At 41.0% G+C, this 26,876-nt stretch overlaps 1 protein-coding gene across 4 annotated transcripts; it reads right to left on the bottom strand.

Moving 5' to 3' along the window:
- On the bottom strand, positions 1-26,447 carry gabra1 (gamma-aminobutyric acid type A receptor subunit alpha1). Of its 4 annotated transcripts, none has more exons than XM_086227133.1 (10): positions 26,253-26,447; positions 23,925-24,031; positions 20,557-20,669; positions 19,397-19,464; positions 17,114-17,334; positions 15,362-15,444; positions 14,026-14,169; positions 12,534-12,686; positions 1,052-1,254; positions 1-430 (listed from the first exon to the last, which is right to left on the bottom strand). In XM_086227133.1, exons 2-10 carry the CDS (start codon positions 24,002-24,004, stop codon positions 110-112), a joined length of 1,386 nt encoding a protein of 461 aa, XP_086083259.1. In that variant the 5' UTR covers positions 24,005-24,031; positions 26,253-26,447; the 3' UTR covers positions 1-109. The 4 variants fall into 4 exon arrangements, with proteins under 4 accessions (XP_086083259.1, XP_086083261.1, XP_086083258.1 ...); XM_086227135.1 differs by having other exon boundaries at positions 23,925-24,028; XM_086227132.1 differs by lacking the exon at positions 26,253-26,447 and adding an exon at positions 25,449-26,085.
- Between the last annotated feature and the right edge of the window lie 429 nt (positions 26,448-26,876).

Raw genomic sequence — 26,876 nt, 5'->3', positions numbered from 1 at the left:
TCTGAAAAAACAAACACAACCAAAAAAAAAAAAAAAACAAGAAACTTTTCTTGAGTAATAAGAAAGAAAATGAAATAATTACAAGTATTTAAAAGGAATGGAACATGGATTAGTGTGGATTGATCCCCTGCAATTTGGGCTTCTTATTCAAGTAGGTTGCCCAGTAGACCAAGTTAAAGGTCCCAAAGAGCAGAGGGAAGGCTATTCTGGCAATCCTGTCTATCTTGCTCACGCTGTTAAAGGTCTTCTTGGCCTCTGGGGGTTTGGGCTTTGGCTCCTCCTTGGGCTCAGTTGGGGGTGGTGGAGCGCTTTTGGCAATAGTGGCCAATCCAGGGTCCCTGGCAATGTTGGGGGCGAAGGCTGTAGCAGTCGCGGCCGGGTAGGCTGTGGTGTTGTTCTTCTTCGGGAGGGACTCCTTCTTCTTCTTTTGCTATTTTTGTGTTGTTGTCGGGGTTAATGTCGGGGAAAATGAAATGATAAAGAGTTCAGGTTACATCATTATCAATACATTTGATAAATGCAGCACAGCTGATGAGTGATACCAGCGCTGTGAATATTCGCTACATTTAACAACAGTATTAAGATGAGAAATATTAATTTCTACAAGATGCACCATAAAAGCGTTAAACCAATTCTTTTACTGACTGAAAAGTGATAAAAAAGGATAAGGCAGTGAAGAATGAACACTAAACTATTTATGATTGTCATGTTACACAAATTTTAATTTTCTATGAGATGAAGTGAATGTTCCTTGCTTGGTTCAGCTCCCTCAGCAGTTACGTAGTAACTAGCCAGTGCAAAATAATACCACTCGTTAATTAGAAATTTATGTTTTTCAGGGACTAGTGATCATTGGGTTGATGGGCCATTCCTTTCCTGGAAACATTAATTCATGGACATTTTGATGAACAGTTTGAACTGAGAAAGGAGTTTAGGGTTTTTGTTTTGGTAAACAAAGGTGCAGACACTGCGAAACTGTAGGAATTAGAAGAATTTATGCTGCCATTGTCTGTGCATGCACCCCATCCATTTATGAAAGGGATTCGAATACCTTCTCCGGCACCACACTTTTTCCATCCCAGGCGTAACCCCTCTTGGTGAAGTAGTTGACTGTGGCGAACTCGATGAGGGCCGAGAAGACAAAGGCATAACAGACAGCGATGAACCAGTCCATAGCTGTGGCGTAGGCCACTTTAGGGAGAGAGTTCCTGGCGCTGATACTGAGTGTGGTCATGGTCAGGACAGTTGTCACTCCTGCAGGCAGATGGAGAGACAAGAGCGACATGTGACCTCTGACCATGGTGTGGTTCTTTCTGTGGGGTTGTTTTTGTGAGTCGCTGAGTCTAGTGTGGAGGGTTTGTATCCTTGGCCAGAAATGTTTCCTTGAATTTCTTTCAGTATCAATACTCATTTGTCTATCAGAAATGCATGAGATAAACAGAAGAGAGAACAAGTGAGCATGTACATCGTAAGGGATGACCTTCATAAAGTGGATTCACGTGAAGTTTTTTTTGCATGTAATATTTTACTATTTTCAACACTGCAGGGCTCGATCAACTACAATATATGGAGTCTAATGTGCTAATACAGGACACTGTTTAGGTACTGTCGTAAAGCAAGTGCGTATTCGTGTGCATTCGTCTCCATTTAACCCGCACACCAATACACAAGAATGTGGGTCTCACGTGTCAACACTGGGGAATCAAAATTGCAAAACAGAGCGGCATCTTTTACTGCTAAAGATGAGAAAGCGTATGAGTGGAAGTGGGTCAGGGCATATTTAATGAGGCGCTGCTCATCACAGAATAGACGGCTGCAGGTTTACACACCAAATAACAGCAACCCAAGCAGGAAACAATCCCCCAAATCAGTATCACGAAGGGAGCTGTAGAACAGCTGGCTTGTACAGGAATTATAAAATATGCAGAGTACCCCCCCCCCCCCCACACACACACACACACGTACAGGCTGTATGTACACAGATGTTTCTTCACAAAACACACATTACACAGCACATGATAGAATCAGATTAAAATGAGGCTCAAAACAAAATCTATTTTGTGAAAAAGTCTTCTTTTTTTTTTGGTGGAAATTCTTTCATCGCAATGAGTGAACTGACAACCTTAGAGCTAAACTAATTCTCATAAACCAATAAAGACGGCGGCCTCTTTGCTTTTTAATTAAAATGTGACAACATAATGCCACACAGGGTTCAAGAAGCAGGCGGTTATTATTTCAAGACTTTGTAAGTTTGTCCTATGTGAAGAATAAATATTCAGTCTTTGCACCATGTGTCAGTTAATCCAGTCATTAAAATTGATGATAATATATGAGGTTGTATTTTGTCTTCTTTTGAATCACATGGTAGAACTGAGTGATTCAGATGTTCTTACTGTCCGTGAGAGTTGTTATCGTGCCTCGTTGAACAAACCCAATGACTAACAGCTTAACCAGCTGCTTTAACAAAGCACAGCAACACCAACCAAGTTGGCCAATCCCAAGCAAAGATTATTGGTGTCAGGGACAAAAAACAAACAAACAAAAAAACATGACAAGGGCATCACTACTTTCAAATGTAATTGTTTTTCCACCGTGTTTGAAAATTTCCCGATGATGATTTGCAGGAGGGAATGGCCACAAGGTGTCTATACTCAATCCTACTCTAAAGCAGCACTGGCTATTACAGGCTTGATATCTGCTCAGAAATTTCATTGGATGAAGTTAAGTGTTATACTGTTCTGCTTATTTTGTCTAAACCCTCAAGCTACACAAGCTGGCACTGATGTCTCCTGTAAACTTACTGTTTCCCTTCTTCCTCCTCAATTCTGATGATGTGTTAGAGGGATGAATCACACTCTCCTCATCCTCCCACTCTCTTTTCACATGCTTTTGGCATTGCTGACTCGGTGACATGAAGCATAAAGGATGATTATGATGTTCTTGTTAGTCAAGGCCAAAGAAATGATTGGTCATTAAACCGAACTGAATAAGGCCTCTGATGCAGCCGGTGTACGTTTTCAAGTAGGTCGGAGTTCTACCTGGTGTGTCGGATTCATCCGTATTTCACACGCGCACCTGAGCTCTGCCGCCATTTTGTTTTCTTCAGCGTCGACATTTGAAGAGACAATAATAAGCTGCTCGACCAGCATCATGCTGTTGATTTCCGGTTCTTCTGTGATAAATTTTATTGTTCCGGATCCAAGCGGCTGTGTAGCTACGTGTCAACGCAAGCTGTTCAAACACTGAAACTATTTGCTCTGTTCAGCCAGTATAGTTTGAAGTACGCAAAGAAACTCAATACAGTAGCATAAAAGACTCACTGCCAATTAACGTTTGGGAGTATAATTGCAGGACAGCAGATCCACACCAGCACAGAGGAAGAAATAGAAACGTACAGGCCTTTATACACGAGGTCATGGTGTAAACTCGTCATGCAGGTGATGGCATAATGATATGTTAAATGTTAAACTAAAAATCACTCAGATGAGGAGATGAGGCTCCAATCACAGTCAAATATGTCAGATGCCCTGCAACAACGACAACAACAACAACAACGGCACTACTACAGTACCTGCACTTTTCCTAAAAGAAGACAATTGAGCTACTGCTCTTTCTCTAGTGCAAATTTTAAAGTGTAAAATTATCATATCATAGTTTGACTGGAAGCGCCGGCACGGTGTTAAGAGTTTCTTGAGATTCACAGCGCATAACTCCATAAGACCAAGGTGTCAGAGCTTATAACGTAGGTGGCAGAACATTCTCAGTTGGAGAACTGCCAGTGCAAAGTTATTTAGCCAGCAATCATGTGTACTTATGGCCCCAGCTGGTGCTGGAGCACAAAAGAGCAGCACCTCACATCCATTGCGTCTGCACTGAGAGTCGCAGAGGCAAGACGGAAGGAAGGAAGATTAATAATGGTTCATAGTGACAGTTGTGGGAATAACTAAGTACTAAAATATATGTTTTAAGAGGAGGAGCAATGCCTGTATGTGTAGGAAGGGATGAAGGCGGGTAAGGGAAGGTGGATGCAACAGTGGGTGGAAACGGAGTGTTATCAATCTCTGTGTTTGCCAGTAAATCACTTAATTTTGTGGGGGAGGATGAAGGCAGCTCCACTGGGTATTACACAAGTCCTCACTAAAGGGCCAGATGCTTAGATTCATATATATTTTACTGTGTTTGACCAGCTCTGTTGTCATGGAAACCAGTCTTCCAACTCCTCCAATGTCTTATTACCGCAAGAGAGAAAAAAAAATAAACGGAAAAAGAAAAGAAACACTGGAACAAAACATGTATTTCACTGTCATAAAGTGTTGCTGTGCTTTGTTGTTGGCATGCTCTATTGAGCATAGTGTGCTCTTGTTAACATTCTGCTCGTGTGTGTGTGTGTGTGTGTGTGTGTGTGTGTGTGTGACTATTTTATAAAGGTGAGAATGTATGTTTCTGGAAGAACAATTCCCATTTGAGTCTGTCTGTTTAATGAAGGACCTTCTTCAGAATAATTTAGAAAACTAGCAATTTGATTCATTGAAACACGACTCCAGAGCTGGTTTAAAATGACTCGATCTGACATGTTGTAACTAATAGACTGGAGGTTTTGAAGGCTGTTAATGAATAAAATCACTGATCTGGAAAGTTCTAACTGGATTTATAGTGGCGTAACTCAATTCTGGAGAGTCCCTTCTGCTTAATTTAGTTCTGTGTGCACATGCATTGACACTTGATTTATATGATACATATCCTCTAACAAGGTTTTCGCCACTGTTTGCACACTCACATTCAAATTCACACAGTATTTCTACTTCCTCAAAGGATATTACAGTAATTTCTTTGAAAACTACTCACACCGTAACCTCTACTTCTCTAACCCTACACGTACACCCACATTTAAACACAATCTTCACCCTAAAATGTCATCATTTACTCTACATGGACTTTTTTTTTTTTTGTCTCCACAACATTAAAAAAGAATAAAAAAAATAGACCCCGAACATGATGAATACTTGGCATACACACACTGCAGGTAAATGAAAAAAATGTCAAGATGGAGAGAAAGATTGTGCAAGGCAGCAAATTGGGAGAAACTAATTTAGAGATTTAGGGTGATGAATGACAAGGTGAGGCAGACTATTTTCAAAGCGAGAGAGTTATCACTGCTGCCTCAGCAAAGCAGGGAAGTTTGACTACACCAAGGCAAAAAGTTCAAATGTGCATTTCTGGAAAATGTGCAGCAGATCGTGTTTATTTAATAGGATTCTGAGAAAACAAGGTAAAGCATATAGAATTCTGATTTAATATTTATAAGACTAAGATTGATTGGCTTTTATTTGTCAACAGGAGAAGCTGCAGATTAGCAAATAAATGACTCCACGCTTAGAAATAATAGAAAAAAAACAATAGATAATTAAATAGGCTTTTTGTGCTTTGTGTTCCTTGGGGTCAAACTTTATTTTCAGCATCGTGTACAAAGTTACCGTGATGATTGATCTTTCTGACAATTTATTGTTTGCTCAGTTCATGACCGGGGTTCTAACCTCAGCATTTGATTGACAATTCGTTAAATGACAAGCTTGATTAAATCGGAGTGTTCTCGAGCCAGAGGGCAGGATTCCCCACTGAGCCCCACAGCCAAGTCCCTGGGTGAGAGGAAGCCTTCAGACTCTCTCTACTCTCATGCTCACTGGTTCTGGGCTAGTATTTGCCACCGTCAGGGTTGTGATTGAGTATGTATCCAATTAAACACGACAACCAAAATGTGGGCCGAGGTCAGAAGCACTTTGGAAGTGGGGCGTCTGCTTACTCTGTACTTTCTATTCGACTTGAAATTGTATGTACTGGTAAAACTGCACAGACCCCCAGGAAGGTATGTGAATACACAATGTGAAAATTACAATCTGTTCATAATTTTTTCTTCAACCAAGAAAAAGAGGTCTTCCAGATCACTGATTCAGAACTCGATCGAACTGAAGCTTAATACGATGAGATCTGCTGAATATAGGTCGATCAAGATGATCTCAAGCCCAAGCATTCTTCTCTCAACCTCTTCACATTGAATTTGATTGAAATTTATCGGAAGTACAGAAATACTGCTAGTAGCTAAATCCTGCCCGTGGCCTAGAACAAGTTTCCCGATCTAAATTCCAGACAATTTGATCCAGATCACCTTTAAAACTTCATCACTTTATTCATGTCATATTCTCTCCACCAAATTTCATTCCATTCAATTTTAGCCATCTCGCTAACAAACGAACATGCTGTGATCATGTTACCGTCTCGGCAGAGGTAACAAGGGCTAACAAAGATAGTACTTGCACGTACAGTATATTAGCAGTAGAAAAATGTACAGATTGTGTTCGCCTGCTCCTGTTAATCTAATCTAATCTAATCTAATCTGTTTGACATGCTTGTTCCATGCAGAAGAGTAGAGAAGTGAGGATGGACTGTTCAAAGTAGCTGCAGGGATTTGATGTCAGAGACTTGTCCCTGACAGTCGAGAAAGCATAGAAATACAATAGCGAGGACAGTACTGCACTGAATAGTCTGCACATGATTTCAAAGAAGTGACACATGATGATGTTTTGGTTGTTTTTTTGTTTTGTTTTTTAAAAAAAGGATCAATGGTATGATTTTAATTCATGCAAATAAATTGTAAAAAGCGGTGTTGCCTTCATGGACACACAAATGACACTCTTAGCTCAGTATTAGTTGACATATAGTAACACAGGTAACACAGGTCAGAATGGTCCTACGAGCCTTATTCCACTTCATAATAGCTCTCATGGCTATCGAACAGGGGATGCACCAAAGCTCCAAGTAGCTAAACAGTAACAACACAAACGTTATATTCAGGAATCGTCAGTGATATGCAGAGTTGGACCACTAGGGTTTGATGACCAGTAATAAAAGGGGGATCATCTCAGTATTTATCTTATATCTTTAGCTATGCTGTCATCATCATGTTATCATACGTTGTTGGGGAACACTTTTATATAAAAAAAAGTGTATTATTTTATATTTAGACAATAGAACCTTTTAAAACTAATTCATTAAGGATGTATTTTTCCAGTGTGTATGTGGAGATCAAGCACAGGAAATATTTATGTGCCTTTATGTGTGCACATACTTGTTTTATCACCTTCTTTTAAAAATGTTATAACCGTATTGACCATCTTTGTACTGCACAGTTTTAATATCCATTGCATTGATTCACCACTGCTTCTTTTATCTTACATTTATTCTTTGAAACATTGCTTTTAAAAAGTGCTATACAGTTACATTTATTGGTATTATTATTAATGCTGCTACTAATGTTGTATAATTTGGATGTGACTGCTGTGTTGGGGGTTGTCAGACAACGTTTTACAGTCCTCAAAGTGGTCTGGGGAGCGAAGCTGTCTTTGCTGGCAACATCTCCACTTCGCAGCAGCTGCTCATTTATTCAAGCCTTATCAATAACCGAAGCTTCAGGGCGATCTGGCTCACGATCGCATCGCCTTCAGTGTCACTTCGTCACATCTAAATGAGATATCTGACTTGGATAAATGGAGAAATGCGTCAACGTGTTGACTGGCGGCTGATTTAAGGGACTGCGCCATCAGGACAGAATTGTGCCACACATACATGCGGTATATAACAGCCCTGCCGACAATGTTAACAGCTAGTAATCATAATTTTATGAGCACCCACTGGGACACATCCAGCATGTGCCTGTATAGCAAATACAACACACTGACACAAATATACTCGCACGTCTCTACATACAATCCCCGAGACGCACACACACGAGGTGTTACTCCTTAATGAGCAGATACATTAAACAGCATCTTGGGAGAACCAATAAATACCCTGCCAATCGCTCTTTAAGAGCAGAGAAGAGAGAGAAAGAGAGAGATAATCCTCTGAGCACTGCTGTCCCTAACAGTTTAGAGAGAGAGAGAGACAGAGAGAGCATCATATCAGCACCATCAGTGGCTGTTTCCTTTCGAATTTCATTTGACTGCAAATAAATAAATTGCCGACGGTTTTCCACTACACCAAACTATAAACTAATCAGCCTCTTAATCGGCAGAGTGATAAATAAGATAACTCTACCCACTGCTGTGTTTTTAAATTGCCTATTCATCTACAGGGCAGGCTTTAGGAAAAATATTTAGTGCAGAGGCCCTGTTCATCACCACATAATGTAATTCAAACTGTGTTTTCACTGCTGCATTTGTTCAAGTTAATGGAGTTTGTTTGTAGTATTTGGACGTAAGCATCGGAAACAAACCTGATCACAGGAGAGCCATCGGATTGCTACCTTATGAAATGAATGCTATTTTATGTGAATAGGCTTATCCCTGTTGTTTTCCAAAGTAAATTTAATATGAAAATCATTTTTTGGGAGAGTTTTGCACTCTGCAATCCTTTTTTTTTTTTTTTTTTTAATCCCAAGCAACTTTACTGGATCCATATGTTGATCCTTCAGATGGATATCTTTCTGTAATTCAGCTGTGTTTTATGTAACATACAAGAGCCGTTAACACGCAGAATACGTGGTGTGCAGCCGTGAAAACAGCAATGAATTTAAAAGTCATGATGTGGAGGGAGAAGAGTGTTTTCTGTTCTCTAACAGGATACATAAATGATGGATATAAAAACTTAATTTCCTTTTGAAATCTTAATCAATGACCACTGTGGGCTCCAGTGATTCTCGTCTCTGCTCCTCACAGCGAATACATCTTTGAATCACTTTCATCATTTATCAGAGAACTCTGCTGCCTGCTTCATAGTGCCCGGCAGTGTACAAGAACAAGAACATGGCGAGACATTAAACCAGGTCTACCTGTATTTCCTGTTGTCCCACATGACGTCCACCGATCTAGGATGGGAATTCAGTGAGGTGTCATTAGCAACGATACTAAGTCTCATGTACACGCAGAATATTTAGTTCATATCGCTTGTGTAAAATCCAACTTCTTAAATTCAAACCCATTCAGCTCATTTTACACTTGTTTTGCAGGCTATTATTCTATATAATTCTATCACATTCTACTGCGCGCTGCAACGCAACCATCCAGGAAATGTCTGCACAGACTTCTGCTGCTGGGTGAACGCACACTGGAAAGGCAACAATTCCTGGCGTTCATACTTTCATCACTGTGCAAGTTTGTGGAGTTCATTCAGATTCTGCTTCATGGCGCACCTTTCCTCTTTGCATATTATTTGCTTAATAGTTCTCCTCCAAACTCTGAAATACTTCAAAACAACAATGGTAATCAATTCAGGGAACTCGCTCTTCCCTTCTGCTCAATACATTTGATTCTTTTGCACTCTGTTGCATATTCTACATTATTCTGTACTGCAATCCAAACATCCAGGAAATGTCTGCACAGTCTGCCACTGCAGGGTCCATGCACAGCGGCATGACAGCTCCCCAAAAGTAAAGCCAAAGCATCCCCATCAAAAGCCTGGTGGCTAGCTGTTAGTTTAGGAAGCGCTTGACTTGACATGTAGTAGAGCTTTTTTGAGGGGAGCAAAAAAAAAATTAAATTAAAATGTCAGTATCTCAGTCGATGGTGCCCATTTTGTTGTGGGAAACCAAGAATGTGATGAAGACTGATATTCGATTAATTACACAGCCCTATTTGAAAAGCATCATCACAGCTCTCAAAATTCTCAGTAAATAGAGCTACATAAAGTCCCTACAAATAAGATTCCACCACTGAGACCCATTTGCCCCTGCGCACAGCTAATAGTACTGGGATCATACATTAATCTATCATGTGCGATGCAATATTTTTTATGTTAACATCAAATATAAACAGGTAGCTTGTATGCGATGTTGCATTTCAAAATAAAGATTTACTGCAGCTTTAAGAACCTCTGTGACATAACAGTGGAGCGTTTCATCCTAACAGCACCAAAGACACATGTACAACACTTTGATTTACCACATAAATCTTTGAATTGGATGATAGCAAAAAAGATTAAGATGGCAATAAAAGATCACAAATGTCTTTTTAATGATTCATTTACAACTATATTGACATTTTAACCTCTTTGAAGAACAGAGTCATTCATCTGCTGTCTCAGATGATGCATATTAATTGCAAGATTGACCTACCTAGTACATGGGGATGTTGTATTGGTCTACGCTGTCCTGAATTTGGGGTGTGTGTGTACATGCACGTGTGTGAGTGTGCGTGCTTCCAGATGCTGCTTGCCTGGAATTCCATGAAGCAAAACCAGCAATCATAGCATGAGGAACACACACATGCCCTAGATACTTGTTTGAATCTAATCTAGGCCATCCCCATTTCCCCTCAACACGTGACAAGGAACACAGGTAGCTAGCTGTGTGACACACACACACACACACACGCACGCACGCACACACACAAGCACACACACACATCCCGAAACATTTAAAACATTGCAGGGATGGTGATAAACCTGATAGAGTGCAGAGAAGCAAAATATGGTGCCTGTATAATGTTTCAGTGAAAGTGGGCCAGGGGAGACACTGACATCCATGAGAAGAGAACGATAGAGAGGGAATAAAGAAGAGGAAGCAAGAGTGTGGGGTGAGGTAACTCAAGGACATTCTGCCTGCTGCTGTGCTTTGCTGCTACAGAGTATGCTGCAGACTAGCAAGAGCTTTCCTTTTGGGCACTATTATGTAAGACCTCAGTGTGACAGACAGACAGATACACACATACAAACACACACATGCACATGTGTCGACACGTACGTACACATAACATTCTGTCTGTGTGAGCACACACTCAGAGAGACACTTGCATCACACACAAGCAGGCACACTCTCTCTCTCTCTCTCTCTCTCTCCCCCCCCCCCCTCTCTCTCAAACACACACACATACACACACACTCATGTAAATCTGAATTCCCACTGAGCCTTTTGCTTGAAATTCTCCTGCAGCCAGCCGCAGCTGATTAAAGCCCTTGTTCACCTCATTGGTGCAGAGACAGAATAGACCAGACTAAAGTAAAATAGAATTGAATAGAAATATTATACAAACCACTGTGGACTGAATATGCAGTTTTAAGATATGCAGTTCAATTAGTCTTTTAACATTTAATATCCTTTCAAGGAATGGTTCAGGGGAAATGTGGGAAAACTAAGAAATACACTTATCAGCTTTCTTGCCGAGAGTTAGATGAGAAGATCGATATAACTGCCATCATCACGGCGTTGCCAGGCAACAAGCAGAGACTCCAGGAAGTCATTGTGCCCAGCCACTGTTTGGAACTACAACTTAACCTTTTTATTTTTCTGTTAGGAAATGAACATATATTGTATTTTTTCAACTTTAGAATCAAGCCTTGTCCCCTTGTATCCCCCTGATCCCCTCCTGCCTTCAGCTTCACTCCTGGCAAAATATACTTCTCTAAGTGCTGAACCATTTCTTTATTTTTGTCCTTTTCAGAAAGCCTGGTGATGTTGAATCAGAACTAAACTCAGTCATGTTGCCATGTAAACAGTGAACTATCCCAACCTTTACATTTGAAAGAAAAATATATTGATCACATACTAGCATATTGTGGCATACAAAAAAAATAGCTTTTCAAGTAAAAGAAGCTGCAGTGTGGAATCACTGACTGCTGCTACAACTGTATGGTAACAAAATGTTTGCTATACATTCGCTCGTATTGAGCCCGAAGCTATACTGCAGCATTACTGACTCACACAATTCCAGAAAATTAAACCTCGTTATTACGTTTGACTATTACACTGTTTCTTATTAAGATAGATGATACAGGATAAGCAACATTCTAACTTAACGCTGTCATCATTTTGAACTCTGTGTCATTAAACTATTGTAGAAAAATCCCTTCTTTGTGATTTAAGGAGGTCGTACCATGTATTTTGTTTATCCATTTAGATGGATTTTGGTATTTATTTTTCAGATGGAATGCTCAAACCGCCACTAGATATCAGCACTCAACTTATCAACTACACTCGCTGTACGTTTATCATTTCCAGTGCAAGTTTCACATGTAAACAACATTTTTAATACAATTAAACACAGAATGAGACACCTCACCAGACCTTCACCGCACTGTTGTCAAAACTATCTTTGCATACTGTACTGTATGTTTTATAGGGACAGAGGCAACATCCAGCATTTAGCTTGAGTTGTTCATCATGGAGGTAATCCTGCAACAGTCTCAGTCACATGACCATGACACTGGACGCACAAGCAAGGAGGCCAAAACTCCTTTGTGCTAGCAGTGTTGGGGGGGGGGGGGGGGGGGGGGCGTAGCATATCAGCTGGCTACTGTCACTCATGTTTCAGGACATTTGTAGAATTATACATCAATAATTGTCCATAAAATCATGGGCTTCATGATCATCGAAGGTGGAGTTTTATTTCTACATACCTCCTCTGCCATGCGTAAAGTCTTTGCAGATTGGAAATGGGTCGCTGTCACATTAATATTCCAAACGCAGATTTGATACTTTCTGGCAATTGACTGTACCCACATATGTTTCGAAGATGTTTTGAAAGAGAGGAGGGCAGATGACTCACCAAAGACAGTCCTGGCAGGGACGGACTCTCTGTTGAGCCAGAAAGACACCTGGGAGAGAATGACTGTCATGATGCAGGGTAGATATGTTTGGATCACAAAGTAGCCAATTTTCCTCTTCAGGTGGAAGTGGGTTGTCATCACAACATACTCCCCTGTGGTCCAAAGACAAAAGGCACGAGAAAGTCAGGAAGAAATACAGTTTTTCAAGTCCAACCATATCCCTTTTTAGTACAAATACTGTATATTCTTCACCTGTTCAACAGTCTCTGCCAAGAATATAAATTTCTTTCTATTTTAACATAAAAAACCATCTGTATTCATCCTGTAAAACAGAACATGTTATGTGCTTTCATCAGCATGTATCAACTAGTAATGTCATGGTGTCGACCTGTCAATCAATCTTTAACTTGTAGCAGCATGTTTGAGCCTACAAGCTAAGCTACATTAGCTTGCTAGCATGCTAGAATGGTGGGTCAGTGTGTCTGTGGCTGTTTGCCAACTCAGCCTGTTTTCTCTTCCTCCCTCTCTCCCTCATTTTGGTAGGATGCTCCATTCACATCAAGTTTATCATCTTTCAATCCTGTTTCGCTCCAAAATATGACTCGTTACACAACTTGGAAACTCTCGAAATGCTGTTTCAGGTGCAATGTACATAATCCTAATTTCCTTTTATTTTAGAAATATGTTTGATACATCTATTTTGACCAATCCTATAGTCTTACATTTTTCTTTTCTGTTGTATTTTATTCATCAGTTTCATTGCACCTGAGACTTACTGTCACACATATGGATGTCACGTGTTAGAAAAATCCATACCAAGGCCTAATCCGTTTCATCAGTGTGTGCACAACCAGAATAGGACTGTTGCAGTGACACATCTCTGGAAAATCACTCGGGTTTATATATATATATATATATACATATATATATATATATATATATATATATATATATATACATATATATATATATATATATGTATATATATATATATATATATATGTATATATATATATATATATATATATATATATATATATATATGTATATATATAGTTTAGCTTAGCTTATAGCTACAAGCTTGGTAGGTGCTTGTTGCCAGTTGCACAGCCTGCTTTGATGGTTTCCAGCTGTCTTCAACATTATTTTCAGCCTGCAGAAATTGTCAAACAGGTCACCCATTTTATGCTGTCACTTATTTTTGCCAGTATCAATGGACCAAAAGAAGGAGGTGAAAAAAAAAAAAATGCAATGGCCAGTAGGGAAATTATGAATCTAGGACATGGCCTGCCATTAGTGACAAACTGATGCCACTGAAAAGAAGATGAATCCACACAGCTGTCAAACTGTTTTATTTTCAGATCATTTAGACCATCATCTGAACAATAAGCAAGATGGATATTGTGTCTAAGCGGTAAAATCATCCAGTCTGGATATTTCTCTTTATTTATATAAAAAAAATAAAAGGATTTTAAATTTGCAACAACCGACCTGTGCTGGACTGCACCACACCAGAATCCACACTCTGCCCCATCAGATCATACTGGTTTAATCTGGATCCATCTTCTGCCACCACCACAGACTGGGCAGCCCCTCTGGTCCATACGTACACCACCTCTGCTCTAGTATAGGCATCTGAGAAGGATGATCAGAGCAAAAAAAAAAAAAAAGAGCATGAACAATTTTGCTGTTGTTTTTCTGCCGTCTCATGTTGCCTTGCAGGTTATATTTTAGGAGGAGCCAGGAATGCCGAGTGGAAAACAAGGCCACACAGAGCTCAAATCCTCTTTTTGTTTCATCTTGCTTCTCTCCTCTGATTAGTCTGCTTTCATCTCAGTTCTGCTTGTCTTGTCTCATTTGTTATTGAAGCATTTATTTATTTTTACTTCACCTTGGTAGAGTCTCTCCTTACTTCATCTTCACTTCTATCAAATCTTTATTTTTTTCTTTCTATTATCTAATCCTGTCTCCTACTGCGTTGCCTCTTTTCAAAAACTGTCTTATTTTATTAAACGATGCCATGTCATGTCACATCATATCATGTCACGTCATGCCATGCCATTCCCCCCAACTTATAAGGAAAGAAACAAACAACATCCCAACAGGACAACATGACCTTAAAACAGCTAACTCAGTCTTTCCTTCCCTCTGGCCACCCAACCTGTCAAAACTGCAGTGTGGCTCAACCACGGCTGGGGAAAGGATGGCTCGACTGCAGCACGAGGAAGAGAGCTCATCACTGAAATATTTAGGGAGCGAATCCAATCTAAAGGGGGTTGAGGCTACGTCCTCTCACTCAGGCTGCACAGCTTGTGTCAAGAATGGCAAAAAAGACAGTGCGACTTCAGTTCCCTTCTCTATCTGTTTCATTTTCATTGCATGTTTGCTCTCACTCGCTCTCTTCCCCTTCTCTATTCTTGTCTCAAACCTCCATCATTCTAAGTCTTGTTATGCCTTCTCAGGGATGATGCAGGGTAGGGGTAGCTGTCAGCAGCGAGCAGCTGGTGTGATGCTCTGGAAATATTACAGAGACTGCTGCCTTGAATAAACACAGGTCTCCGGGTTGCATGCCTGCCAGGGTCTTGTAGGGTCTTGCAGGGCCTGGCAACGCTGAATGGGAAGACCAGAGGGGCTTTAGCAGACGGTTCCTCTGGGAGAACAGCTGTTAGCACATTGTCATCCCTTATCTGGGACTGGTGTGGGGGTCGCACTTCCAGTTGGACGAGGTAGTGACAGTGTGTGCTTGTGTGTATGTGTGTGTGTGTTGCGTCCATCTGTGTTTATCTGCATGAATGTAACACTGTGTGTGAGTAAAAAGGCCACTTACAGCTGCCAAATTTCAGAGGACAAGCATGGGCATCCATCGGGAAGTCTTCAAGGTGCATGGGGCATTCTGCTCTTACAGTGAGCCTACAAAGATCCACACAGATATGGACAACAAATTAACAGTAAATAAATACAGAAAAAAAGAGCACAGGATAAATTAAGGTACGAGTACACAGCAACAGTAATATGTGGTGTACTATTTCTAGTCTCTCAGCGCCATACACAGTCAAAGTGCAGCTACGTCTCCCAAGCCGACAGAAATGCTCCGGTTCCCTGAGCTGTGGGTTTCTATTTTCTGACAGCTTGGTGAAAAACAGCATGTCAGGCCACCCGTGACACACTAATCTCCCATCCATCCCTCATCTTGCTCATCTGTGACAGCAATATGGGCTCCGCCTCTACCCCCTCCCCCTGGCTTGTAAACATGCTAAAACAAATGTCTTACTATCCTTGCCTTAGACACCTCACAACAACATAGCTCCGTGGTGCAGGCGGAGGTCAGCGCTCTCTTTAAGGGTTCTATAAACCCACCTTGCGCTGAAGGTTACTGAGCTGTTTGTATGCCTTATACAACCAGGTAACATCCCTGATGTGACAAATCCAGCAAAGCATTCTATAATGCTGGTGAAACTGGAGAAGAATATATTGTGAGTGTTTATGTGGTACACATCAATCCATACATAAACAAAACACTTAAATTAATAAAAATGTAGTCCTGAAGTGGTAGTGTTTTTATTACAACAAATCATAAAGTATATTTAGTAATATTTACAATTAATATAAGATAGAGGTGGAGCTCCACAGGAAGCCCACAGATTTCCCATGTCATCTCTTCTCAACCAAATGGGAAAAAAAGACCATGAAACCAATGAAGGACCCTTTCTACTAAATGTTATCATCCGTGCAGCTATACATCCCTCCTCTTCAAGGCCTAACGCATGTCCACGTACAGTAGCTCTGTGAGCCTTTGTGACCCAACCACAAGTTCATTCATCTCAAGGAGAACCTTAGTGTTCTCAGGAACTCTGCAAAACTTCCATTTCAGAATTAGTCTGCAGTATGTGCCATATACCATTGAAAACGTAGGTTTTTTTTGTTTTTCCTGCGGAGTTAAGAAAGACTGTGAAAACTGGGCAGGACAAATCAAGCCAGCTAATAGGCTTTCGCTGTCTCTGCATCTACCTCTGAGCTGCACTGGGCTATTCCACGTGTCTGGGTATCAAGAAACCAATAATATTAGCATCTCACCGCGGGCGAATCAACAAAAGTTTCAATTACCTTGGTGGGTCGTACTCTTAGAGTCACCAGTCATCTGCATATGGAAATTAAACCTTAGCGCTTCCTTGTAAGTAATCAGAATCACTCAGCAAACAAGATCTTGCACTGCAGGGGACGAAGTATTCCTGCGCAGCATGAGCATGGTCACTGATTTATCAATTAGACATTGAGTCCTGGAGCAGGATTGATAACAGGGCCTGGTTTGTTCTCAATGGTTACTAAGATACAAACGCGATAAATAGAAAACTAGAATAAATCCATCTCTATCCCAACCATTGAGCTGCAATCATTGTTTTCATAATTCATTTACTGCTTATTCGTTAAACTGCACCCATCACAGATGAAATAGATCCAATACGCCCTCAACTCCTCTTTCTTTCTCCTCGGCAGATGAAATGTACATAAATACATTTTATGTCTCTGACTGGCTCTGATGTACTTTACTGCGCTGGCGTAGTAAAACATGTCAGCCTACCTCATAGTGTACAGCAGCGTTCCTTCCTCTGTAATTCGCAGCAGCTTGTTCGGCATTGTCATGTTGTGGGCCACTGACTTCTTGCCATTGTGGAAAAATGTATCAGGGGTCCAGATCTTACTGGCCATTAGGTTGTTGAGACGCAGCACGGCCATGGGTCCTTTGAACTTTAATCTTTCATCCTTCCAGCTCTGTCTGAAGAAGACGTCAATAGTGTACTCCTGCGGGTAAATTGTGAGACACAAACATAGTTCAAAAAAGACCCTGTAGTCTTTTTTTTTTTTATACCTTTAACTGGCTCTGGGAAGAGTCATGCAACCTTGTTTTTTTCCTCTTTACCCTTTTACATGTTCTCAGTTTTCCCCTCTTCTTCCTCACGTCACTTTGACTTTCATATGGCAGCCTTGGCCTAGTTTCCCTGCTGGTAACTGTCTCTTCATGTTAAAGGCTTTGGTAAACATAAGGAGGATCCGCTGGATGGAGGTGCATGATTTTCTGCCTGATATCCTTCATAAATGAATGACTGCATTGGTAGAATATAGCCATTGTTCCCAGTGTGGTTTCTTTCTCCATTTTTCTTAATAATCATTGTGTGGTCAGATGAATGCGTTATATACAAATGGAGCATCATTTACTATGTGGCCATTTAAGTGTCAAAAATGATCATTGTTACAATTTATCTTTGTGGAAACTTCTTTTCGCAGTAATCTAAATTATACTGGACACAAAAAGGAAGCGCCGGACATGAAATTAGGAGGACATTTCATTCTGAAGTCAGCTAATGACTATAGCTGAGAGCAGATTTTAATGGTTCCACATGAGTGGCTGACAGAGAAAAGGAAGCCTGTAAAAATGACAGTGCAGCCTGTTTTTTTGTTCTCTTCCCCTCCTCTTTCCACACAGCCTCATACTGTTAGATAAAGAGTTAAACAGAGATTCAAGGTAATCGAGCAGGATGGGGATGGAGAGAATGTTCTTCAGCTGTTCCTTCTGCCCGTAACACAGCAGCAAAGGAGTCTCGTCCGTCAGTAAGATGATTCCAAATGGAGTATGCATACTTCCTGCATGCACCTCTCTCTCACTCTCTCTCTCTCTGTTAAATACATATATATATATATATATATATATATATATATATATATATATATATATATATATATATATATATATATATATATATATATATATATATATATATATGGACATTTGGATGAGATTAATTAGTTTCCAGTCCATGAGGCAAAGATTGTTTGAACAGCCCAGAGCTAATTTATCTAATGTGGCATATTGAAAAGGACATAGAATATTTCATGTTGTTATGTTGAATTTGAATGTGATATTTAAATGTTGCTTTGATGCAACTCTTCTTAATTGCCACTTGCTCTTCCAAGGTTCGGCCCTCGAGTGTTTATCATTAACCTAAAATGAAATTTGATGATGGCTTGACCTTCTAAATCCCTGCAACTCATACGATGAGGTGTTGCTACGTGTGCAGGTAAATACATGCTGGTAGATAGAGGACAGAAGGAGGGGTCAGCACTCCTTTTATAGTAAACTGGATTTGTCACTAGTCAAGCTAAGGTTCCTGGGTGAAGACAAAACAATAATGTGATTGAGCCTCCTTCATTTGTTCTTAAACACCAAATTGTTTTTAATCCTCAATTTCATCTTGCAGGAAGCAAACCTTAAAGGATATTTGCAACTTTGCGTTTGAGGTCTGTTGTGTACTTGTAAGTGCTTCAACCAAAAGGCTGGTGCGGTGCTAAAGCCCCGAACCTGAGGGTTTACTGTTACTTTTGAGCTCAAATCAAAGTGTATCTGGATTACCAAGCGTTGGTCTGGATCGTGAGCACATGGTTTATAGTTTGGTTACAAGTAGCCATCAGGCTTTGCTTCATTCCTATAAGACAAAACTGAGGGTTAAATATCCTGAAGTATGTAAGAATAGGACCAATGTTCCTGTTTCTAACTGATGATTGACTCCGAGCGAAACAAACGAAATAGTTTGGGCTTTAAGTCAGAGATCATAACATAATTCAACATGCATGCCAGCATCACATGCAGTCAGATTTACGACCCAGAGTGTGATTAGCCAACGCGAACCAGCTAATAGATATCAGACATATGACAGTTTTATTGATACACCAGGAGTTAATGGACTGAATCATCAAACAAATACACACATTTTATAGCTTGGAGAAAGTTAGAAGAAGAATCTGGGAGAGTGGAGGGATGGGGATGTGAGGAAACTAGTGACATTTACGGAGGCGGAGAGAGTCTTACCATGTCATGGTCCGAAACTGGCCCAATACTAGTCACGAAAATGTCAGTCTTGACTTCAGTTACACGCTCTGTTGAAGCAGGAAATTGCCAGAGTGAGTGACTATCAGTGGCATTCATTATCCCCTAACTACCTGTTAATACAAGACCACCTGGCTAAAACCTTTGATCCATTCAATCTATTTGACATTTTTTTTAAACACTTAGACAAATCCGCACACACACACACACACACATATATTGTTTTAAAACATAATAACAACCCCGTTTTGGATGTCGATAACCATTTCTGCTAGTATTGGTTTCAGTGTCAGCTCCATAACTCGGACACTGATTCAATCTCTTAATAAAGTCACACATTGCTGTTTTATGGAAAATATGCCACTATTCCATAATCCTGATAGCCAGGGTGTGTTTCATTTGAAAGCAGCGGCCGAGGCGGTGTGCGTGTGAGGCTTTTGATTTCAAAATATGACAGCATGATTTATGAATGACAACCTTCATAGCTCATAATTTCTGCTGAACCCCTGACAAACCTAGCTTTTATTCTCCTGTCTGTTTGATGCCTCCTGCATCACAGTGCAAGATCCTCAGTGCCCTTCACACACACACACACACACACACACACACACACACACACACACACACACACACACACACACACACACACGCACACACATATACACACCAATTTTTACATTAATGTTGCAGCCCCCCCTTTTTTTCCTCTCATTTTTTTCTGGATCCATTCCTCTTATCCTCCGCGGCTGGAATAGTCACTCTGTCTACCTCCCATTTTGTTTCTCTTTCTAATAATGAACAGCTGACAATAGATTGAATGGGAACCCACATAATAAAAAGGCATTCAGTGTGTTCTATAGCAAGCGCTGGCTTTTTGACAATTTACTGTTTCACAGCAGTGTCAGATAAGAATGAGTCTGCACTCTACTTTTTTTTCCCCCCAACAATCACATAAAAACAGACATTGAAAACAAACCCACTCCTATAAGATTTAGTCATATGGATATTATCCTGCGTAGTTACTGTATGATGCAGTTGTAGGTATAAACTCAGAAAAGTTAGCGTTAGCAATAAGCCGATGATTCAGTTTTGCAGTCACTGTGAAAACCAAGAGCAGAATTTAAAGACTGGGGTTTACTGACCTCCCAGTCCTGGCCTGAGACGATTGTCATAGCCATCCAGAAGGCTGTCTAAGATCTTGGTGAATACTGTAGTGTTATCTTTCTGCTCATCTGTCATGCCGTTCTGCCCAGAGCTGGCAAAGAAGCAAAGGAGATTGAAAGTTGAATCCAAAAACCACAGTCAAAACTGCCAAAAGAGTACGAAGAATCTCTGGATATGAATCATAAAAAAAAAAAAAAAAAAAAGTAGGCGTCTGCTCAGTAGTTTGTTCTGTTGAAGTAAAGGAGCAGAGCAGGAAACTTCATGATTCACACTGTGAGAAAATGAACAACAAAACTGTCAAATCCTTTGGGACACTTACACATTCTATTACTTTTGCCAAATTTATAATTCAGTGTGTCACTGTGAGGTTAAAGGTCATACTGAACCCATTGTTCAGAGATGGATTAGGAAAATATCCCACAAAGCCACAGTACCATGTGTTATTGATTTAGAAAACTGTATGTTACACATGTATACATGTATCTTTATGTGCATGTACACGCCAAGCAAAATAATACATTATTTATTCCTTGATATGGTCTTTTAGTTCACAAAGGCCATGCTGAATGTGCACTCTTTGAATAACATGAAACAAAATGCTTTGAGCAACGCCAAAGTCACTCATAATCAGTGATTGTGTGAGCAGAGGAGGAGCATCTCCTCACATAAATATTTTAACACACTCATAATCCAGAATATAACCTCTAATTACACTTTGTATCATCACGGCAGGCTGCGGCAGGAGTGTTTGGTGTGTGTGCATGTGTTTATTTGCATACCTGAACCAATGTATATATGTACTTTGGGCTCAGCGTGTGTGCGCATATTCAAGCCTGTGTACACATTCATCCATACTGTATGTTTGCATGTGTGTTTGAGCTGATCATAATCAGATAAAAGTCTCCAGCAATCGAGTGTTGCAGTTAAACAATCATATCTCTCTCTCTCTCTCTCTCTCCCCCCCCCCTTTATGCCAATAGCAAACCGCACTGGTGCGTGCTAAATAAACAGCAAATGTTTGGAAACAAGCTCTTGTAGCCGAACAACTCCAAGGAGAGGGAGAGGTCAGCGTGATGATTTAGCAAGGACCTACAACGGGGAGAGGATGGGACGTGGGTGGGAAGGTGGCATCTGGAGAAATGTAAGAAAACCTTCTCAGAGAAGACAAGGAAAATAAGATATAGAGAGAACGGAGGAGGGGGAGTGGAACGAGTTCGAAAAAAGGTGAAGATACCGTTGAGGGAAAACTGGGGAGGGGGAGTTTGAGACGGAGAGACAGATTATTTTCAAAGCTGTAGGATTGAGGCAGATTGTGTGTGAGCTGCTGTTCATTTTACCCTCTTAGTAGAGATGAGTGTGTATCTGTTCCTTCCAAAATATCAGTTTTGATATCAAATTTGAAACAAGTATCAATTTCTTCTCTTCAGATCCGAGAAGCTAAAAATGTGTGGAAGCATGAATGACATCCATGATGGGTTAACACGGGATAAAATAAAACTCAAGCCATCTTCCCTCCTCTCATATCCCAGTAATTTCTATTTATTGAGTCATTTCAAATTTACCAATGCCATTTGTGGCGTGCCTGCAGAGATGCAATATCGTCCACCAGCACAGAAAACAAGCAATGTTTGATGTCCTTCAGCTCTCTCAAGTTAAATAATGATGATTATGTGCTTAATTGCTGGAAATACATGAAGATAATGTGTCCACTCTAATCATAATTAGTAGAAATGATGTTGACCCTTAATGACCTTGGCTTTTTTTTTTTAAGGGTGTAGTTTTATTCTGCACCGTCTTTCGAATAAATCTGACCCCAGTAATCGAAGTTACATATTTAGAATTTGAGCTTAAAACACTGTGGGGGACATTTTACTGTGTATGGGGGGAAACTGGAGGAGATTTAGGGTTGAAAGTCAAGGAAAGGAAAAGAAAATGAAAAGCGAAAGGTGCTGTGAAATAATACACGTTTGTCAGCCAGGGGCCACTTCCTCACATAACATTGTACACCATCCCCATCTACAGGTCATCTGAACAGCAACAGTGCTGTTCACACACTCCACCAATCTCTCTCTCTCTCTCTCTCTCTCTCCATTTTACTGTGGATCTCTCTCTCCCCAATCATATTCAGATATTTAATTATAAAGATATTTCTTTCATTGGCAACACACTCTAGTAGTCGATGATTACTCATTGGGATGATAAGAAAGATGTGTGTGTGTGTGTATGTGTGTGTGTGTGTGTGTGTGTGTGTGTGTGTCTGTATTTGACTTCAAAAAGGGGACTGGATTATACAGTAAATCTGCGGGAGAAAATTGCTTTGCAGTGACAGCCGCTCAGTATTAATCAGTACTTTTAGATTTCCTCTAATGTGCTCAATGCAGAACATATCAAAGCTCATAAATTAGACCCTCCATTAGCTCGTCACTGCATCTCACACCTCAACTGTATGGATATGATTAATCAGATACATTGAATTGATGCCTCTTTCATTGTAAAAAGGGACACGTCTGTTCCGCGTGTGGCGTGTACATTGAAACTTATGTTTTGGTTTTTTTTGTGATTTATTTTGTGTATGTGTGTGTGTGTGTGTGTGTGTTGTTACTACCAGCTGAACCAGCTCAAGACGTTCAAACCAACTACCAGTGACAGTTGAACTGAATTATTCAACCGGGCAGAGAAGCCTGATCCCTTCATCCTCTCCAGGATTCTCAAGAAGACCCATGACGGGATGAGAGGTCACATGAGCTCGCGTAGACTTAACATACCGAAAGTGTTGGCGTTTTATTGACGTTATACACATTAATCCAAGAGGGTGGAGCCAGATTCAGATTTTTTTTTTAATTTCTAGATTAGCTACACATTGAATGGAGTGGGAACTGGGGGTCATTGAGTGGGTTTGATCACTGGCGTCTCTCATCCAGTCATCCTGCCACTGATTTGTTGACACCTCGTTGTTTACTCTGAGGAGTGGGTCTGAACGTGGGTCCTGCTGTCTCGCAGCCACTGACAAAAACACATGCGCAGTCCAGGTCTCACGGCTGCGCATTTAAATGTGTCTGTCCCACCAGGCCAGCGAACCAAAAACACTCCTGTAATGTGAGGGGTGGCTATTTTGGCTCCTTATCTCCTCTGTCTATGATGCACATCTTATTACCCCAATGCAATTATTAGCATGGCGGTGTCCTGTGGGGATGCCCCAGTTCCAACCACAGTGAAGACGCCATGAGAGTACCTCCGCTGCATTTATGTCAAACTTCCTCGTACGTCTCAGATTCGTGGCTTTCCTACCCAATAGAATTTAACCAGTTTAATCGCGGGTACATATGAATTTGCAAATATGACTTACCTTTTCCCACCGAGTACACAGCTGGCGGCGAGCAAGCAAGCCCACAGACACAGAGAGGCCGTCCTGCTCCGTCCACACATTGTTGCAATATGGGGGACCTTTCACTGCTGGAGGTCAAAGAGTGACAGAATGAACATCATTGCCAAGTGAGGCAGCGTTTGATCATAACACCCAACATTTCACCACATCAACACTCACGTTTAGAACGCCAGCCAGTGTGGACAGAGATGCACTCTATCCCTACAGATGCTTCACATGAAGTTTGCTTCCTAATATCACTCACTATATTCACATATATCAGAGCAAATGGCCCATACCTGTGCCCCCTGACACACTCACCTTAAAGATTTTACATCATCATTTGCAGTTAGGTGTCATATTTGCAGAGACATATTGTACATAGGAGAGAACGTGTGCACCTCGACATGAAGAAAAGGAGCTGCTGTGTGTGTATGTATCATAACTGGCACTAAATATATGGTTGCATTCGGGAGAATTCCGAAGAAATAACAAGGCAGCACATCATCGACCACAAAACACCCTGTGTGAGCTTGTAGCACCTGTGCACATCCTCCCTTAATACCCTGCAATGTGAAACGCCGCGGTACCGCAATATCAAACCCAAATCCTCCTAAAATAAGAGCACTTGCTCCCTCCTCAATCATTAAACTATGATGTCAGTCGGGTCATAACGTATGGAAGCAATAGCCCGCTCTGCTCTATTGCACATGCAAAGGCAAAACGTTGAGATTTACGGTGTATTCTTCATGAAAGCGTAATCAATGTGTCCACCAGAGGATCAATTAGGCCTACTTACTTATCAAAAAAAAGCGCCAAACCACTGTTTCCCAACAAAATTCTGCCACTGGCGTAAAGAGCACATAGACAATACCCCCCTGTTACTTGCTTGTGATGTTCCAAGGTGCACCGTGAACGAGTCGGAGGACATACAATGTTCAGTCAAAATGAATAATAAAAAAAATCCTTTGCTTGACAAGGATTTGATTAATCGGGGATGATGCAGATTAACAAATGGAGGAGAAAATCCCGCACAAGCTCACTTTCTAAGTTATTCAGAGGAAAATGTCACCCTCTCCCCTGCCATGTAGGAATGAATATATTCGGGTTGAAATTTAGCATGCAACTGGCATCGCTGCAAGGCTGGTCTAAATACATGCATGGCATATCCCACCATTCGTGCGTGGCGGAGTAATTAAGCAATGTGCGTTGATGCTGTTTTATTCCGAGCGCTGCTGTCCGCGGTGCTGGAGCCGCTCTGCTGCCCGTGAAAGCCAGAAAACGCAGCTTTATTCGCCGTATAAGATAAATAAAATACCATTAAAACGGCCCTGAATTCGACGTCAAACTCGCATCTCGCCAGCGAAACTCGTCTTGAATTCAATCGGCGTCCAGCAGCACAAACCGTCCCCTTTTTTTTTTTTTTCTAAATAGGACCGAGTCCCTTCTTCAGCCTGACAAAAGCCGAGAAAGACACATATTATACACATATATCAAGACACTTACAGCAGATGGGTATATTCGGTGTCCTCTGCCTATATCCTCAAACTTTTGTGAATATCTTTTTTCTAGCCAGACTGAATGAGGAGAAGAAAAAACAAAAAAATCCACTGTGATCTCAGATCTGACGAATTTTTAGCTTGAGGCTGAAGAAGCGGCTGCTGACGATATGCGCAGGTCTCTCTCTCACTGTTCATTGGCGGTGCTGTAGTGAGTTGAACTCTCTCAGTCTGTCAGCAACAACAGAAAGAAGAAAGAAAGGAGGAAAAAAAAACCCGTTCCACTAAAACTAACATGTATGATCTGTCTGTCGAGGAGCTCTCAAAACGGAAATGGATGTTTTTAGTTAATCAACCTCGCCTGTAAATAAAGTGAAGGCGAAACGGAACGCGTCCAGGCGCAGACAATTTGAATAGGTTATAAAGCCTATCCCGCCCATTTTATATGCAGTACAATTTAACTTCCACTGCCGTCGCCCTAATCTCCGCTCAGCTGCTGCTGCTAAATAAAACCCTCATATTTCCCTCACATCGCACCGTAGTCCTTTTCCAAGGAGGCAAAATTGACATCTACCAAAAGACCCTGACGCCACCGAGACAGTTTGTGTATCCTAGAGACAAGCAATCACCATCAGACCCACAGATAGTACTTACGGTGAAGCCTCCCCCCCTAAAAAAAAGAAAGAAAATATATGCTCTAAAACACGAATAAGGTTAAAGGATACGCGCGCACAAGCAAGGGGGAGGGGAGGGGAAGGGGGGGGGGGCACAAAACCAGTTCCAAAATTTGAAGAAAATCGTGTTCCCTCACCGCTGATGAGACGAGCCTCTCTCCGCAATAAAAAAAAAATAACAATTAAAAAAAATCCTCCTCGAGTCACTCGCCGTCTCCTAAAAGCCCACGTTTCGCATGGAGACTGTGTCTCTGTTTACAACCAAAATATTCTGCTGCTACAGCCGCGCCACTCCAGACTGAGCACAGAGCAGGCGAGGAGCGCGGAGCTGCGTGCATCTGCAAGGGAGGGAAGGGAGGAAAAAAAAAAAAAAAAAGAACGGCTTGAAGATACCCAGCGTATTTTTTTGTAGTCATATGCGTATTTCAAGTTAAACTACAAATCAGAAGACATTTTTTTCAAGGACTACAGCAGGGAGAACAGGAGGAACGCGAGGGCATCAGTTCTTACGGGCGGTTCATGTGCATTTCACCCTTTTTATTATAGAAATCGCAGCTTTTTGTCGCGATGCGTTTAACACAGGAGCGACTCGATTTGTCGCCCTCAGTCTTGACTGGAGGTTTATTTTCATCAAAGCGGGCAGACTGAGCCGGCGGTGTAGTCACGTCAGTCTGGTCTGCAGTGCAACGTTTCCTCTGTGAGTGTGTGTGCCTCCTCACGCGTGGTTAAAGTAGTGCGTGTGCGTGATTAGTTATGAGGGA

This window comes from Aulostomus chinensis, chromosome 15 (assembly GCF_037954235.1).
Source record: "Aulostomus chinensis isolate RoL2024-O1b breed Wild chromosome 15, RoL_Achi_v1.0, whole genome shotgun sequence".
NCBI classification, from domain to species: Eukaryota; Metazoa; Chordata; class Actinopteri; order Syngnathiformes; family Aulostomidae; genus Aulostomus; species Aulostomus chinensis.
The sequence above is the reverse complement of the archived record's forward strand: the minus strand, read 5'-3'. Positions and strand labels throughout refer to the sequence as shown.

Bases quoted from the DNA above. Each gene is read 5' to 3' on its own strand.
- gabra1 (XM_086227133.1), bottom strand. From the start codon at position 24,004: ATGTGTGGACGGAGCAGGACGGCCTCTCTGTGTCTGTGGGCTTGCTTG. The intron at 1,255-12,533 runs GTGAGTCATCTG...ATCTGCCTGCAG, and splicing joins CCCTGCCAGGACTGTCTTTG to GAGTGACAACTGTCCTGACC. The intron at 431-1,051 runs GTATTCGAATCC...ACACAAAAATAG, and splicing joins AAAGTGTGGTGCCGGAGAAG to CAAAAGAAGAAGAAGGAGTC.